Source organism: Poecile atricapillus, chromosome 1 (assembly GCF_030490865.1).
Source record: "Poecile atricapillus isolate bPoeAtr1 chromosome 1, bPoeAtr1.hap1, whole genome shotgun sequence".
Taxonomy (NCBI): Eukaryota; Metazoa; Chordata; class Aves; order Passeriformes; family Paridae; genus Poecile; species Poecile atricapillus.
This window is the reverse complement of record NC_081249.1, coordinates 148,348,154-148,362,087: the sequence shown is the minus strand read 5'-3', so window position 1 is coordinate 148,362,087 and position 13,934 is coordinate 148,348,154. Positions and strand designations below refer to the sequence as shown.

General features: G+C 39.8%; 1 protein-coding gene across 3 annotated transcripts in view; it reads left to right on the top strand.

Moving 5' to 3' along the window:
• The window catches only part of RAD51B (RAD51 paralog B), a 404,600-nt gene that overhangs the window by 38,095 nt on the left and 352,571 nt on the right, over window positions 1–13,934 (top strand). The window contains exons 1-5 of one of the 3 annotated variants that reach the window (XM_058847122.1): window positions 2,418–2,556; window positions 3,439–3,532; window positions 4,419–4,532; window positions 5,630–5,746; window positions 11,254–11,390. In XM_058847122.1, coding sequence (XP_058703105.1) covers window positions 3,449–3,532; window positions 4,419–4,532; window positions 5,630–5,746; window positions 11,254–11,390 — 452 coding nt within the window. In that variant the 5' untranslated portion in view covers window positions 2,418–2,556; window positions 3,439–3,448. Of the gene's footprint in view, window positions 1–2,417; window positions 2,557–3,438; window positions 3,533–4,418; window positions 4,533–5,629; window positions 5,747–11,253; window positions 11,391–13,934 lie in introns of those variants that run through there. The other 2 variants (XM_058847131.1, XM_058847115.1) reach the window with 2 other exon arrangements.

Below are 13,934 nucleotides of genomic sequence, written 5' to 3'. Positions count from 1 at the left end.
TGCTCATGTCTGACACATTAATCTACTGGACTGGCACTACTTCCACTGTTTGCAGACTAAATAGGCAAAAACAAAGCCAAGATGGAAAACAGACACCCTGTTGTCAAGGGGCGTGACCAAGGTCACAGAGCAGAGCTTTTTGCAGAGTGCCCTGATTCCCTAGTGACTACTGTCCTAGTCAAACATATGGAAGCTGTGATGCTGTGTTGCTGATTGAGAATGTTGACAGTGACTAAGCGTATGTGAACACATCTCTGGTTATCCTCTGAATGTTCTCTCCCTTCCTTGAGTTACATGAAGAATATGATGCACAATTATTTGACAGTAGGTTTAAAGGTGTATCTGCATATCTGAGAAGCAGACTGGGGAACAGTCGTGACATGTCTGAGAAATGAGATTCAAATAACTTGCAGGAGAGGCACCTGGCTATATTGACTTTGCTCACAAATTTCCTAAAGTTGGCTGGTAAGATTTTCTTCCCTTGCTCAATGTCCCAAAACAGTTCTCTGGTTCAACACAAGTATTTTGTTTGTGTAGAAAGTGGAAAGGAAGCTTGTTGGCCTGGAGGTGAAGAGAAAGCCCTGATGCATTTGTGGGGGGAAAGAAAAGTCATCAAAGTAATGCTCCCCTTTCCTCTGGTGGGAAGGTAGGGCTTCTGCTACTGCTGCAGTGAGGAGGAAACAGTAGTTCATGACAAGTTGTACTATGGTCATGTCCTCCTTTTTACATTGAAACTAAACTGCAGCAACAGACATCTTTTCCCTTTCCTTAGTCAGCTTTTCTCAAATGTGACTCGCATTGTTCAAGTCAACTTTTAAAGGCTGATTACACTAGGAGGAGCTCTTCCTCCATGCCATCTCTCCCTGTTCACTACTTTTTCACTACACCTCTGAGTTGCTTTCCTATGGGCTGCTTACTCCCTGTCCGGCTTCTTAAATCCTCTGGAGTTCTTTGAGCATGTAAGGTCCCTTCAAGCTATGAAAGAAACATTAATTCCCTGACCCTTTTTGACACTATGGTTGCTGGGCATTTTATGATAGCTTCTTGCTGCTTCTGCTGTTCACTCATTTGGAAGAGTGACTGAAGTGTTCTGTAGTTTGCAGCTTTGCTGTGGCATTTGTTTACCAGGACAGACAAAAGCCCAGCCATTCAGTTCCCAATGCGCAGTTTCTCAGTTAGATGGCCAAGGTAGATTGGCACATTTTTTCTTCAGTTGGGATTTTTTTTGTACTGTAAGGATTATGCAGATAACTTATACACACTACTAAGTTAAATATTTTCTGGTATAACCTAGAGTGAGGTGGGAAACTCACCCCCATAGACATTCATGTCATTCATGTTTGATGATTGCTTCTCCCTGCTGCATTCAGAAATTCCCTATATCTAGAACAGTGTGGCCAGCAGGACTAGGGAAATTATTCTTCTCCTGTATTTGACATTGGTGAAACCACATCTCGAGTACAGGGTCCAGTTGTGAACCCCTCAGTTCGGGAAGTACACTGAGGTGCGGGAGGGTGTCCAGAGAAGGGCAACAAAGCTGGTGAAAGTTCTTGAGTTCAGTGAGGAACAGCTGAAGGAGCTGGGATTGTTTGGCCTGGCAAAACGGAGGCTCAGGGCCTTATCTATCTCCACAACTACACGAAAAGAGGCTGCAGACTCCTCTCTCAGACAGATAGGATAGATTCGGGACAAGAGACCACAGAGTTAAACTACAGGAGGGGAGGTTTAGGTTGGATGTCAGGAGGAATTACTTGCAGGAAGAGTGACTGAGCTGCCCAGGGAGGTGGTGGAGTCACGGCCCCTGCAGCTGTTTAAGGAAAGACTGGAGTTGGCACTTAGAGCCAGGGTGTGACAAGGTGGTGTTCGCTCATAGGCTCGATGACTCCACAGCTCTTTTCCATCTTAATTGATTCTGTGATTCACATTATCGGGCATTTCTCTCTCAGCTGGCAGCAGACCAGGTGTCCGCGAGCCCTAAATACGAAGACGAGGACATCATTCTAATCAATACTCTTTACTAAGGACTGGGCGCGTGCATGGCACTTTTCATGAGAGAGACTTTCGGGTTATGGGGACGCTTTCGTGCAGAGGACGGAAGGAATTTCTACATCACAGCGCAAGAGCGCCTTGCAAGGTTCCCGCCTCCGGGAGGCCGCTCACGTTCATGGGCGGAAGGAGCACCGAACACCCCCTCGGGCCCTCAGCCTCGGGAAAGGAAAACAGTCTCCGCAAAGGAGAGCAGTCTCCCGACTGAGTAGCTGCAGGCTAACACTACCCCAAGCATCGCCGCCGCCATTACAGGCACTCTCTCCCGGGAACTACCGCTCCCGGCATGCCCCGCGCGCCGCCGGCCGTCAGGGCTGCACGATGATTGGCGGGAGCGCAGGCCTTGCGCGGCGGCCCCGCCCCCTGGCGCCGGCCGCGGGGAGCCTTTGAACAGTTCTGTGGTGAGCGGCTCCGCTCCCGGGTGGGGCTGGCCCGGCCCGACACCCCGGTGGGGCTGGGGTGTGGCCGGAGACCTCCCCCAGCCGCGGGGTGAGGCCCTCCAGCCGCGGGGTGAGGCTGGTTTGCGGCCGGAGCGGGTGTTCTGGTGCCCGCGGTTTTCGCTGCCGGGCCCGAGAGGGGCCGGGCTCGGTCTCCGGCTGCAGGCGCATCCACGTGTCCGAGGCTGATGCAGCGGAGGGAGCCTGTAACTTTGGGATTCCTTCCTGCTTAAGGAGAATTTTGTAGAGGGGGCAATAAAGTTTCCGTCTTGTGACGATGTGGAAGCCTGTGCATCTGCAAAATTGTAGCAGTTTTGTGTTATGGCGGACTTTTGCGATATTTGCGCTTACTACGTTATAAAAACCTTTGTTTTGCTTAAATGCCTGTATGAATTAATACTAGAAATGCTTTCCTAAATAATATGTGTGAAACGGGGACATGGTCAAGCATACGTATGTGTGTGCTTTGGGCTGTACTGCGCTGGACAGCATCCCGTGGTTTTTGCAGTAGAATTCAATGGCAATGGGTCACCAAAACTGAGTATTGTGTTCTAGCAGTGTATATTCTAGGGTTGAATGCTTTCTGTGATTGCTCTACAATTCATGGTCAGGCATCCAAAGATAATTATTTCTTGCCAGTACAGTATAGCATGAACAGTCCTTGTTCAGCTCATGACTGTGAAATTTCTAACTTTCTTATGTCCTGAAAACATCTGTCCTATAGAAGTTGCTGACACTTCTGTTTTTACTGATATGTTCTCATACACGGTCAAATATGTAATTTAGCAAAACTGCATTCAGACTGGTAATATAATTTAATGTGATACAGACTTATATGGGAAATCTGTATCATATGTATATGTGCCCACCTCCCTGTTTAGCAAGGAGTTAGTACAATTGTCCACACAATCACATTCAAATAATTTTTCAAACATGTTTTTTGCCTGCCTTGTAGATTTGGAAGCATGGCTGCTAAGAAACTAAGAAGAGCACAGTTGTCTCAGGAAATGTGTGAAAGGCTGAGGCGCTATCAGATCACTACCTGTCAGGTGAAGGAGTTATTTTTCTTCTGGGGGCTGTTTTTTTTGTGGCTCAGTTTGGTTTGGTGGCTTTGTGTTTTGTTGGTGGATTGGTGCTTTTTTTTGGGTAGGGGTTTGGTTTTTTTTGTGGGTTGGTTTGTTTTTTTGTTTTGGTTTGGTGGTTTTTGTTTTGTTCTTGTTGTTTTGGGTTTTTTTTTGGTGTCTATGTGGCTGTATTCTTTTAATGCACGTTGAGTTTGCATCTTGGCAGTTTAATTAAACAGGGAGCTTTACTTTCGCTAAAGTAGAGAGCATTTCAGACTCTCTCTGGCCTGCTGCCTTGTGAAAATAGGGCTTTAAAATGATAGGTGCCTAACTAAAACATTTAAATTTTTGTGTACTTACTATCCCTGTGGAAGTAGGGAAGTTGCGGAAGCAGCTCTGTGGAGAAGGACCTGGGGGTGCTGGTGGACACCAAACTGTCCCTGAGCCAGCAGTGCCCTGGTGGCCAAGAAGGCCAATGGGATCCTGGGCTGCCTTAGGAGGAGCATTGGCAGCAGGTCAAGGGAGGGGATGCTGCCCCTCTGCTCAGCCCTGTGAGGCTCACTTGGAGTGCTGTGTCCAGTTCTGGGCTCCTTAGGACAAGAGAGACAGGGAGCTGCTGGAGCTGGTCCAGCGAAGAGCTACGAAGATTAAGAGGCGATGGAAACATCTCTTATGAGGAAAGGCTGAGGGAGCTGGGCCTATTCATCCTTGAGAAGAGATGTCAGAGGAGATCTCATCAATGTGTAAAAGTATCTGAAGGGATAGTTGCTAAAACTGTGGAATATGTACTAATTTTGGACAGATTGCATAAGTTTAGTCCCCAGCCTGGATTTCTAGGTTGAGCTCTCTGAATCGCTCTGTAATCTTTCAGGAGTTCTTATGTCTTTCCCTCTTGGAGCTAATGAAAGTGACGGGACAGAGCTACTATGAGGTGCAGAAGCTTCTTTGTAAAGTCAGCCGAGCTTGTGCTCCCAGAATGCAGACCGTACGTATGCTTGTGTTGATATTTTTATTTTTGATACAGTATCTGGGGAAGATCTGAACATTGTCGCTCATCTTTTTAGCGGGGAGGCTTGTGTTGTCTCAGTTTTATTGCACAATGACATAATGTTTTTATTTTTAAATGTAGGTCTCTGATGCACTTTAGGTTGATGCAGTTACATTTATTAGGTATTATAGCCCCACAGGATTGTTCAGGCTTGCGGCATCAGATCTGAGTGCTGCAGGGAAAGAAATCATACTCTTTGCCAATCCAGCATGTAAAAATTGTGTCTAGTTTGTATCCTGAAGCTCAGAAAATAAAAATTTTGGTTACTAAAAGCAAATAATAAGAATTTTGGTATAAATTTGGTTTAGATATAAAAGTGGTGCCAATAATTTAAATGATGCTGAAAATAATTTCTTGAGGACTTTTTCCACCCATGTAAGAGTTGTCCTATGCCTTAGGCTACAGTAGCCTAACTGGGGAGGAAGGAAACGTTAGCTACAATGAAGTGGCAGCATTTTCTTTTCCTTTTTGAATTCATATGAAAAGATATATTTTAGAACAGAGAGGATACAGACAGTTGTGACCTCAGTCAATGCAACCCCCTTTCCATACAAAAATAATCCATATCCAAGTTTATTATGTGTAATTGGCATAGTAATTATAGGAGTAGTTCTGTGGAACTTTAAATTCACTAAGGTGTTGCAATAAATTTGGTAATAGAAGAATTAGTATGACTTCTACTGAATGTATTTAAAGCTAGCAAACTGGTAATGAACATTGATCAGGGAGTTTTACAAGTTGAAAACAAACCTTGTTGAATAGGAGCAGAGACAGCTTCTGTCACATCATGATTAAGGGCTTATTATTTAATATTGTGGTGAGGGAGAGAAAAAAAATTACTCTGTGTGCTATAAATGGAATATAAATACAAGGAAGGGTGATGAGCTAAGGGTAGACTATAGCTGAATATTCTCACTGTTGAGTGTTAAGTCATACCAGGTTGTTGAAAGCAAATACAATTTTCCTATATCTATTAAAAAAAGCATTTTCTGATTTGCTTGTTTTGTTTTGCTTTTTTTTCCCTTCTTTTATAGGCTTATGAAATGAAACTAAGGAAGTCTGGTAATCCTTCTTCAGCCTTTTTATCAACCACACTTCATAGTTTGGATAGGATCCTGCATGGTGGAGTGCCTTGTGGATCCCTCACAGAGGTAACTTGTTTAATATACTTTACTTTAGTTGAGCATTCTACCTAGGAATCAAAAGTCACAGATAGGTTGGACTGTCTTGTGTCAGGTGCTTCAAACACAAAATACACAAAGATTTTTGGATTAGGACAGTCCTTGCCAAGTGCTTTTCTTTGTCTACTGTGGCAAATTCTCACAGTAGAGGAAAAGAAATGAGAAGTTATGAGAAACTTACTATGAAGAAAATGCATTTTTTTCTCACTCTATAATTAAGCTAGTTTTATTTTGATCTATGATAGAAATGACTTATGAAATTTAACAGTGATTTAAAACATTACTAGAGTTTAAGCAACACTGAGTTGAGACTAAACAGTTTCTGCTCTACAATTTCTTATGTAATGAGGGGTTTTTAGTTTTTAAAGATTCAGAGTATTTCTTTTTGTAGACAGTGGAATATACACCATGCAGGTTGACATAAAAATGTTTGAGAGTACTTTCATGAACTTAAATTGATCTGTTGGAATTAATATTTTCTTCATATCTAGGCCTAGCTTTGTTGCCAATGTACTATAAGAAAGTTAGATCAGAAGAGCTTAAGGTGAATACTGTAATTCTTTAAATTCTGAGAGAAACAGCTTGCTAAATTCTGATTCTTTGAAGAAGAGCTGTTCCTATATAGTAGGAAGTATATGTAGTTGCAATTTGAGTGGTCCTGAGATAGTAACTGTGCTGCTGTTGAGCATAGTGCTTTCAGCAGGAGATGAGCTTTTGGTTCCTAAAAATATTTTTACCAGCAAAGCAGTGGCTGGATTTTGTTTTTTCTTATGGATTATGGCTCATGTGGTCAACTGATGAAATAGCACCGTCCGTGTTTGGAAAGAAATGATGCTTGTTGCAGCTACAGTCTGGCTTTCTAGGAGTTCTATGTGGTCCACTAACCACTCCTCACTGGAGTCAGAGAATGGCTGTTTATGTGCTTATGTTGCTTAAATTTCTGAATTTTGCATCTTAGTTGAAATGCAGAGCCACTGCTGCAGAGACAGGAGGAAGAAGTAGGATAGAGATGTGTCTTTTCTGTGGTAGGATGATTTGTCCTTGAGCTTGTGACTGGCTCAGAAGTGGTACCCAAATATTTGGAATATTGAATATGAATTTTTTTTCTGCTAAAAAAAACAAGTGAATGTGATCCTTTTGGGCCTTAAGAGCCACATGGTTAGTTTACGAGGCTGCTGGTAACAGTGTCATAAATATTTGTCTTTGTTCTTAATCCTAAATGGAGTTGTCATTTAGCAATCAGTGCAGTCTGTCTGATGCGTTCTTACCTGAAGAGCAGGTAGAGTGGTTCTAGAGCAGTAGCAGAATTCAGGCTTGCAGAGTGCCATGTTCTTGGCAATGCTCCAGAGCAAGATCTGGGGAAAAACAGTGCGTAACATGCTTGGACCTTTAGGGGAGTTTAGCTGACCTTTAAGTTTGTTTTGTTTTACATTTTATTTAAAAGTAAACTCTGCAATGAGTTGATCTCAAAGTATGGATGTCAAATACAATTTTCCTGAGATGATATAAAATAATGTTCTACAAGAAGTTAATGTAAGTGCTTAATTTTCCAGAGCTATATATTTTGTACACCGCTCACCCTGGTTAGTAATCACAATACCCAATTTTAATATTCCCCGCCCCGTGTTTTCTTACAATATTTAGCCTTTAAGTATAAGAAAGCATGAGTAACTGTTGAGAAACTGTATTTTAAGAATAGTCATAGTCCCTGGGTATCATTGTAGTAAAAGTTAGTTGAGGGGGAATGAATATATTCAGTGATAGGCCAAACTTTTATCTGAATGTGAATGAAAAGCACAGCACCAGGAAAGGTAACACTAAAGGTTACTTTTAGGTTTTCTTTTAGGTTTTCTTCTGCAAAAAAAGCTTTTGAATGTGAATATTTTTGTATTCTAAGATATTTTGGTTAAAAATGAGAAGACCTGCCTGGTGCAGTTCTTTACAATGGGAGAGCTCACCAAGGGAGGGAAATGCTGATATCTGTACAAGACATGTAATGGATGAGACCAGAACTGCAAGCACTGCGTCCTTCTACCTGCACCTTGGGCTTGGTTGATGACTGGTACATAACTACTTAGTCAGAAATAATATAGGGGTAACTAGGTAGGATCCAGAAATGTGATGAATAACTCATAATAATAGATATTTTCAAGAAAAAATAAAATAGTGCATTGCTTTTTATTTGCCTTTTAGGTACTAAGTGTGGAAAGCAGTTAGGGCACCTATTAGGGGTTTTTCAGCAGATGAGAAGGCAGATGACCATTAACTATACAGAAACTGATTTTCTTTTATTTTAAAGCCTGGCTATAGGGATTTTAAAATGTATTTTTGCAAGAGCCTTGAGATCTTAAGTAATTTAAAAGGTTGGCAGCACTCTATGTTCATCAGAGTTGCTATATTTAAATTTTAGTAGGAAGCTATCAGTTTGCTGCTGCTGGTTTGATGCTGTGCTTTTGCTGCTTTTATGCTCTACTGCAGCTTGTGAGCATTTCCAGGTTTTTCAATTTTGTTTTTTGTGTTTTTTGTTTTTTTTTTTAATTTGAGTGATATTGGGATTTAACGATTTTAATTTGCTTTTATTACGATTCACTGGAGCATAGCTAACAAGTAGATTGTCTTTTGGCATTTTTGAATTAGACAGCTAATTTAAGTCTGAGAGAAGTTCTCTTCCAAAGCATGCTGGGTGCAGAATTTACTTCCTGACTGGTAGGGCTAAATCATTGTCTTTCTGTTACTTTACCCAGCAGTGAGGGTGGCTGGAAACTTGGTATTTGAATACCTGGTCAGAAGGATGAAGACTTGTGGTATCTTCTACAGCCAAATCTTCTTGCTTTTTGAGTGCTAGAGGGATTTGATTTGCATTACTCTTGTCTCAGACCACTTTTTTTCCAAGACACTATTAGTTTTTAGATTGGAGACTAAATCATAGCTGAAATTCTGTGGTCAGAGCTTTTGGCCAAGTTTTATGAGGAAAAATTAAAATAGTTCCTTTTTCTGAGTATTGAGGAGTTTAATCTTCTGGTAGATGAAGAATTAAGTCCTTGTGATTTCATCCAAACCCTTCAGATGTGCCAGAGAAAATAGTATATAACTTACTGAAAAATAATTTATCTCTGCCAAATAAAACATACTTTTAAAAACTGTTGTGGTCTTCATGTTTCTATCTCGGTGATTTTTTTTCAGAGCAAATTTAGAGTAAAACCAAACAAATTTTTTGCAGACATTCAATTTAATTTTTTTTAGAGGAATTTAAAGTAGGATTCTGTTGTTCTAAGCACTTGCTGAACCAGTGGTAACTACAATAATATGTTGTAGTTTTGTAAAATTGTTCACTGTGGATTATTTAAAAGCCAGTTTTAAGGCCCTTTTAAAAAAAAAGCAGATTAAACATGAAGCATTGTTGGTTTTGGGAATAGGAATGCTTTCTTGCTCCATTGGCTTGCTTCCTTGTACTGTCCCCTCATTTTTTCTGATATGATGCTCATATCCTCAGACATTTTTATAGCATCTCTGTTGAATTAGCTTCTGTGTCAGCCACTGAAATGGATGTTGGTTCCAGTGCACCTTCCAGGCAAGGCTGAAACTACCAATGTTTTTATGAAGTATCCTCACAGTTGTCCAAACATTTTAATTTAACAAACTGGATTAATGCCCTCCCCTCATTCATTTCAAGTCTTCTTTTTAACAAGAAACAACTGGTGAGATTCATTGGCTGTCACAGTCTAAGGAATGTGTATTGCCTATGCATTTTTTGTATATGCTTTGGGTTCACATTAAATTGTAGCAGATCTTGCTGATATGATAGTTTGCAATTGAAGTACACTGGCTGAGGAACAGATAATTGCATGAATATGACTGATTCCTGATCTGTAATTCACTAAATGCAGTGTGTGCTTCTAAACAAAAATCACTTCATGCTTCTTTTGCATTAAAGCTTCAAATAGAGTGATTGATATAGCTTGACTTTCAGGCCTTGTGTAAAGACAGAGGTGATTAAAGGGATTTTAACCAACTGTTAACTGTAGCTAATGTGATCCTTCAGTGTTTCCCTGTAAATTTTCTGTGCTTCAAGTCATTCTGCTACTGCTTGAATCAAAACCATAGCAATACTGCAATATCTTGTGGTGAAAGTGTTTCTGCTTGAAACCAAACTATTGTGCATGCAATCTCAAAAGTCAGTTTGATTTTGACTGTCTGTCTACTGTAAAGTTTGTTTTTAAATTTAAAACAATAGCTCTGTATTTAGGCCTTTGTTGTGGCAGTACTAGGTGTCTTGAGACACCATGTTTTGATTTACAGTTCAACTTCCCTGGAGAGGCTTGCTTTTAAACTTGCATTATTAGTTTGTTGCTACCAGTGTAAGAATGAACCCATCACTCTGTTTTCACTGCCTAAAGTCACTTTGACTTTGTTTTTGCTGCTTTTTGGCCCTCCTAGTATTTAGAATTTCATCTCCCTTCCCAGAAGCAGTGACAATGTGATACTGTATTTAAAGACCCACTGTAGTAGTAATGAACTTGCAATCATCTGAACACAGAGCCCAGCATTCAGACACAATCTCTGGAAGATCTGCAGTGGATAAAGAACAGCAGACTGTCATCTCTAGTAGAAAAATACTGCTCTCAGAAACTGGTGATACCAGCAAACAATGTGTTCTTTGGATCCTGGTGGTTTCTTTCTTCAGAATCATACTGGAGCCTTTTCATACAAGCTGAATGTGCTCCCCTTGAATGCTGCTTCACCACAGGGGCTTTCTGTGAGCACAGGTGGAAGCTTAGAACTGGGGAGCTGGTCTGGATCACTGAATGGTGTTGGTGTTGAAATATGGTAGTAGGGAGTTAACACCAATGAAAAAACACATACTGCAGAGTGTAGACTCTGGAGTGGATAAAATCTGTTTTATGTATATATGTGGTTCATATTGAACATGCAGTCTTTATAGTATATAAGCAATTATCTTTGTGATCTCTAGGAGAGGCCTGTTTTAACCAAGGTAATGATGATTGATAAGGATATGTTTATGTATGTGAGCTCATTAGCTCTGGACTTAATTTTCAGCTCTAAAAGCCATTGATGACATGTGAATGTCATCTGTGAATCTTTTAATTCTGCTCTGTTTTAGAAGGTAGCACAGGGACAGATGGAAGAGAGCTAGGTGTCTCTAGGGAAGATCTTGTGAGGGGGAGAGTAGAGGACCTCAAATTTGAAAGGTAATAATGATGTCAAAGAAATAAAGTATAAAGATAATGAGCTGTCTGAAAAGCTTTTTAATTCTTCAAGGGATGAATTTGTATGCAAGGTACAGATCCAAGAGTAACTGCAAGTTGGTCTTTGTAGGCTGTGTTCTGTCTTTTCATGGCTGCCATCTCCTTTGGTAACTGGAAGAGCAGAATTGGGGGAACACTGGCTGATGTGACTTAGATAAAATTAAAATTATGGTGAAATGAATGTTATGTTGCTAATCTTTTTCCTTCCAGATAACTAGCCCACCAGGTTGTGGAAAAACTCAATTTTGTATTATGTTGAGTGTTCTGGCTACACTGCCTATAAGCATGGGAGGACTAGATGGGGCTGTTATATACATCGACACGGAGTCTGCATTCAGTGCTGAAAGGTAAGATGCAAACTTCTAAAATACACAGAACTTCTTAGAGCCTTTTAGCTTGGAACCTTGAACCTCCAATTATTTTCTGAGCAATAATTGTGCATTTTTAAATACTGGTGGTAATTATTAAACATTCCTCTAGTACATGCAGTTACTCCACAGACAGTGAAATTAGTTTAATAAAATGGTTTGCTCATGTGCCTTATTTGTATGAGGCTGTAGATTCCAGTTCTGGCATGACAAGGTGGATGGCATGATTTTTAGTTTTTAAATGGTCTTACCAATCCTGTATCTGAAACTTTGTTTTGCAGTTTGGTTTGTGGAGTTATCAGGATGTTAATTAGGAGATGTAAAGTCAAAACATTTTGACTACAATGGCAGTGGAGGTTTTCCAGTGAACAGTGGGACTGACATTGCCAGTTTTCCTTCAGATTCCCATCCTACTTCTGTAGAATCTCATGCTCTCCTGTATTTCTGATTCCCTTCTGCAGTAACCTTGCATCTCCTATATCCTTAGCAGCTATGCAGTACTGTATTACCTTATTTCTATAACATCTCTGGTTCTTCTGATCTCTCCCACTTGTCCCATGCAACCCAAATGGCTCAGCTGTGCACTTGGCTGTGTTTGAGTGCTGAACAGACAGGAGACATTCCTGTGTTCGAGTGCTGGATTGCTTGACAGTTACACATGTTGGTTGCCACTCAGTTTTCTGATTAACTGTTGAAATAATCCTGCAATACCTCTAATTTATAAATCTAAATTTATCTAATAAATGTACCTCTAATTTATTTCACTTAGTTACCAAATTTGCTAAACTTTGCAACTTTGATGTTTTTGGGATTTCTAATCCTTTGTCCCTGTTTGGAATGAGCAAGTTCAAAAGTTGTTAAGGGTCTGGGGAAGGACAAGAAGTACAGTTGTCTCATCCTTGTTTGTGTAGAAAAATGGGCAGAAAGAGGTTCATATGAAGCTCTTCGTTCAATGAAATAATTTACATATTATATAATATATAATTTATATATTATAAATATATAATTTATATATTTCAGGTGATTTAGTAGCTCTAGCTATGTCACAATGGCACAAAGTATCAAAGTAAATGTATTTCCATTGATTATTCATTGCAAGTTATCATGGATGACAAAGTGGGATTTCTAACCCTGCTTTTTGTCAAGTTAATGTCACAAAAGTTTGAAGTATAGTATATCAAAGAAAAAAGCTTCAAGCAATGGCTCTGCAGAGTACAGTGCTTCCTTCTTACACACCACTTAAGTTTGATTTCGGGTCCCTGACATGTAAGTAGTAAAAAAAGGTAGGACCTAAAGAGTGAGTTAAGACTTGTCACTTAGAAATGAGTGCTAAAGAAAAGGAAGGCAGATGCAGATGAAACTGAAACTGCTGAAAATAGAATGGGATATAGAAAGGAAACATGATGAAAATAATATTATTATTAAGGATGAGAATATTTATGTATTAAATCATATTTAGTATTGCTCAGGTGCAAATTATAAATGCAATTTCAGCAGACTGACTATATATATTATACTTTCTGTATTGTATCGTCTAAGGAGCTGAACCATCAGGGCCAGAGAGATGCATATCCCCTTTTCCCAAGGTGGTGTGTGCTGGGAGACAGCAGGCAATACAGTGAGCTTCATTTCTAGGCTGAGATATGGAGAAGCTTTACAATTCCTAACTGCCTTTGTGGTGAAAAAAGCTTTGCCCAGAGAGGTGGTGCCGCCTCCATCCTTGAAGGCTTCTGAAATAGATAAAAGACTCAAGTAACTTGCTCCGACTTCATAGCTGGCAGTGCTTTGAACAGCATGTTGCCTCAAAATCTCCTGAGTTCTCTTTCTAAACTGATTTAAAAATTGTTTTACCTGAAATCACTTTGTGTATTAATGAAAGGAACTTAAATTTAATGAGATAGCAAGTAAGTTGTGCCCACAACTATAATCCACTAGATGCCGCTCTTCTCAAGTTATAGGTGGGATATGTCTGCTTAAAATATGAACAATTAAGTATTTTTTGTCACTAAAATTGAAGTTGTCATTGTGGAAAAAGTTTTCCATGTAGATTGTAACTACAAGTTTCAAAGTGAAATTTTTGGATCATCTCTTTTAGGACGTAGGTGAAATTGCCTTGTGGTTAGACAAGTGCAACTTCTTTCCGGTGATTTCTGAGGAATTTATAGGCATTCAGCATTTCTAAAATGAATACTATTTAATTTCCTCTATGGTTTTATGTATAAAATATAATTTAATTGAAAACTCTTTAGTTTTACCTCTGTGTGAAAGATTTTTTCCCAAGTTATAATTTGTGATTATGAAGGTATTTTGACTTAAAATAATAAATATCCAGCTCCTTCTGACTTCTTTTGGTGTTATCACCTGTTATATGCTTCCTTAGTCTACTCTGATAATAACCAGTGGTATGGTTAGCAATTATAATTCAAGGTTTTGATGGGTTGTGAATTTCCTGATAAGGTAGTGGAGAACATTTAGTCATGGAACCCCACATTCAATTCTATCAGTAAAGGAGCCACTTCAACT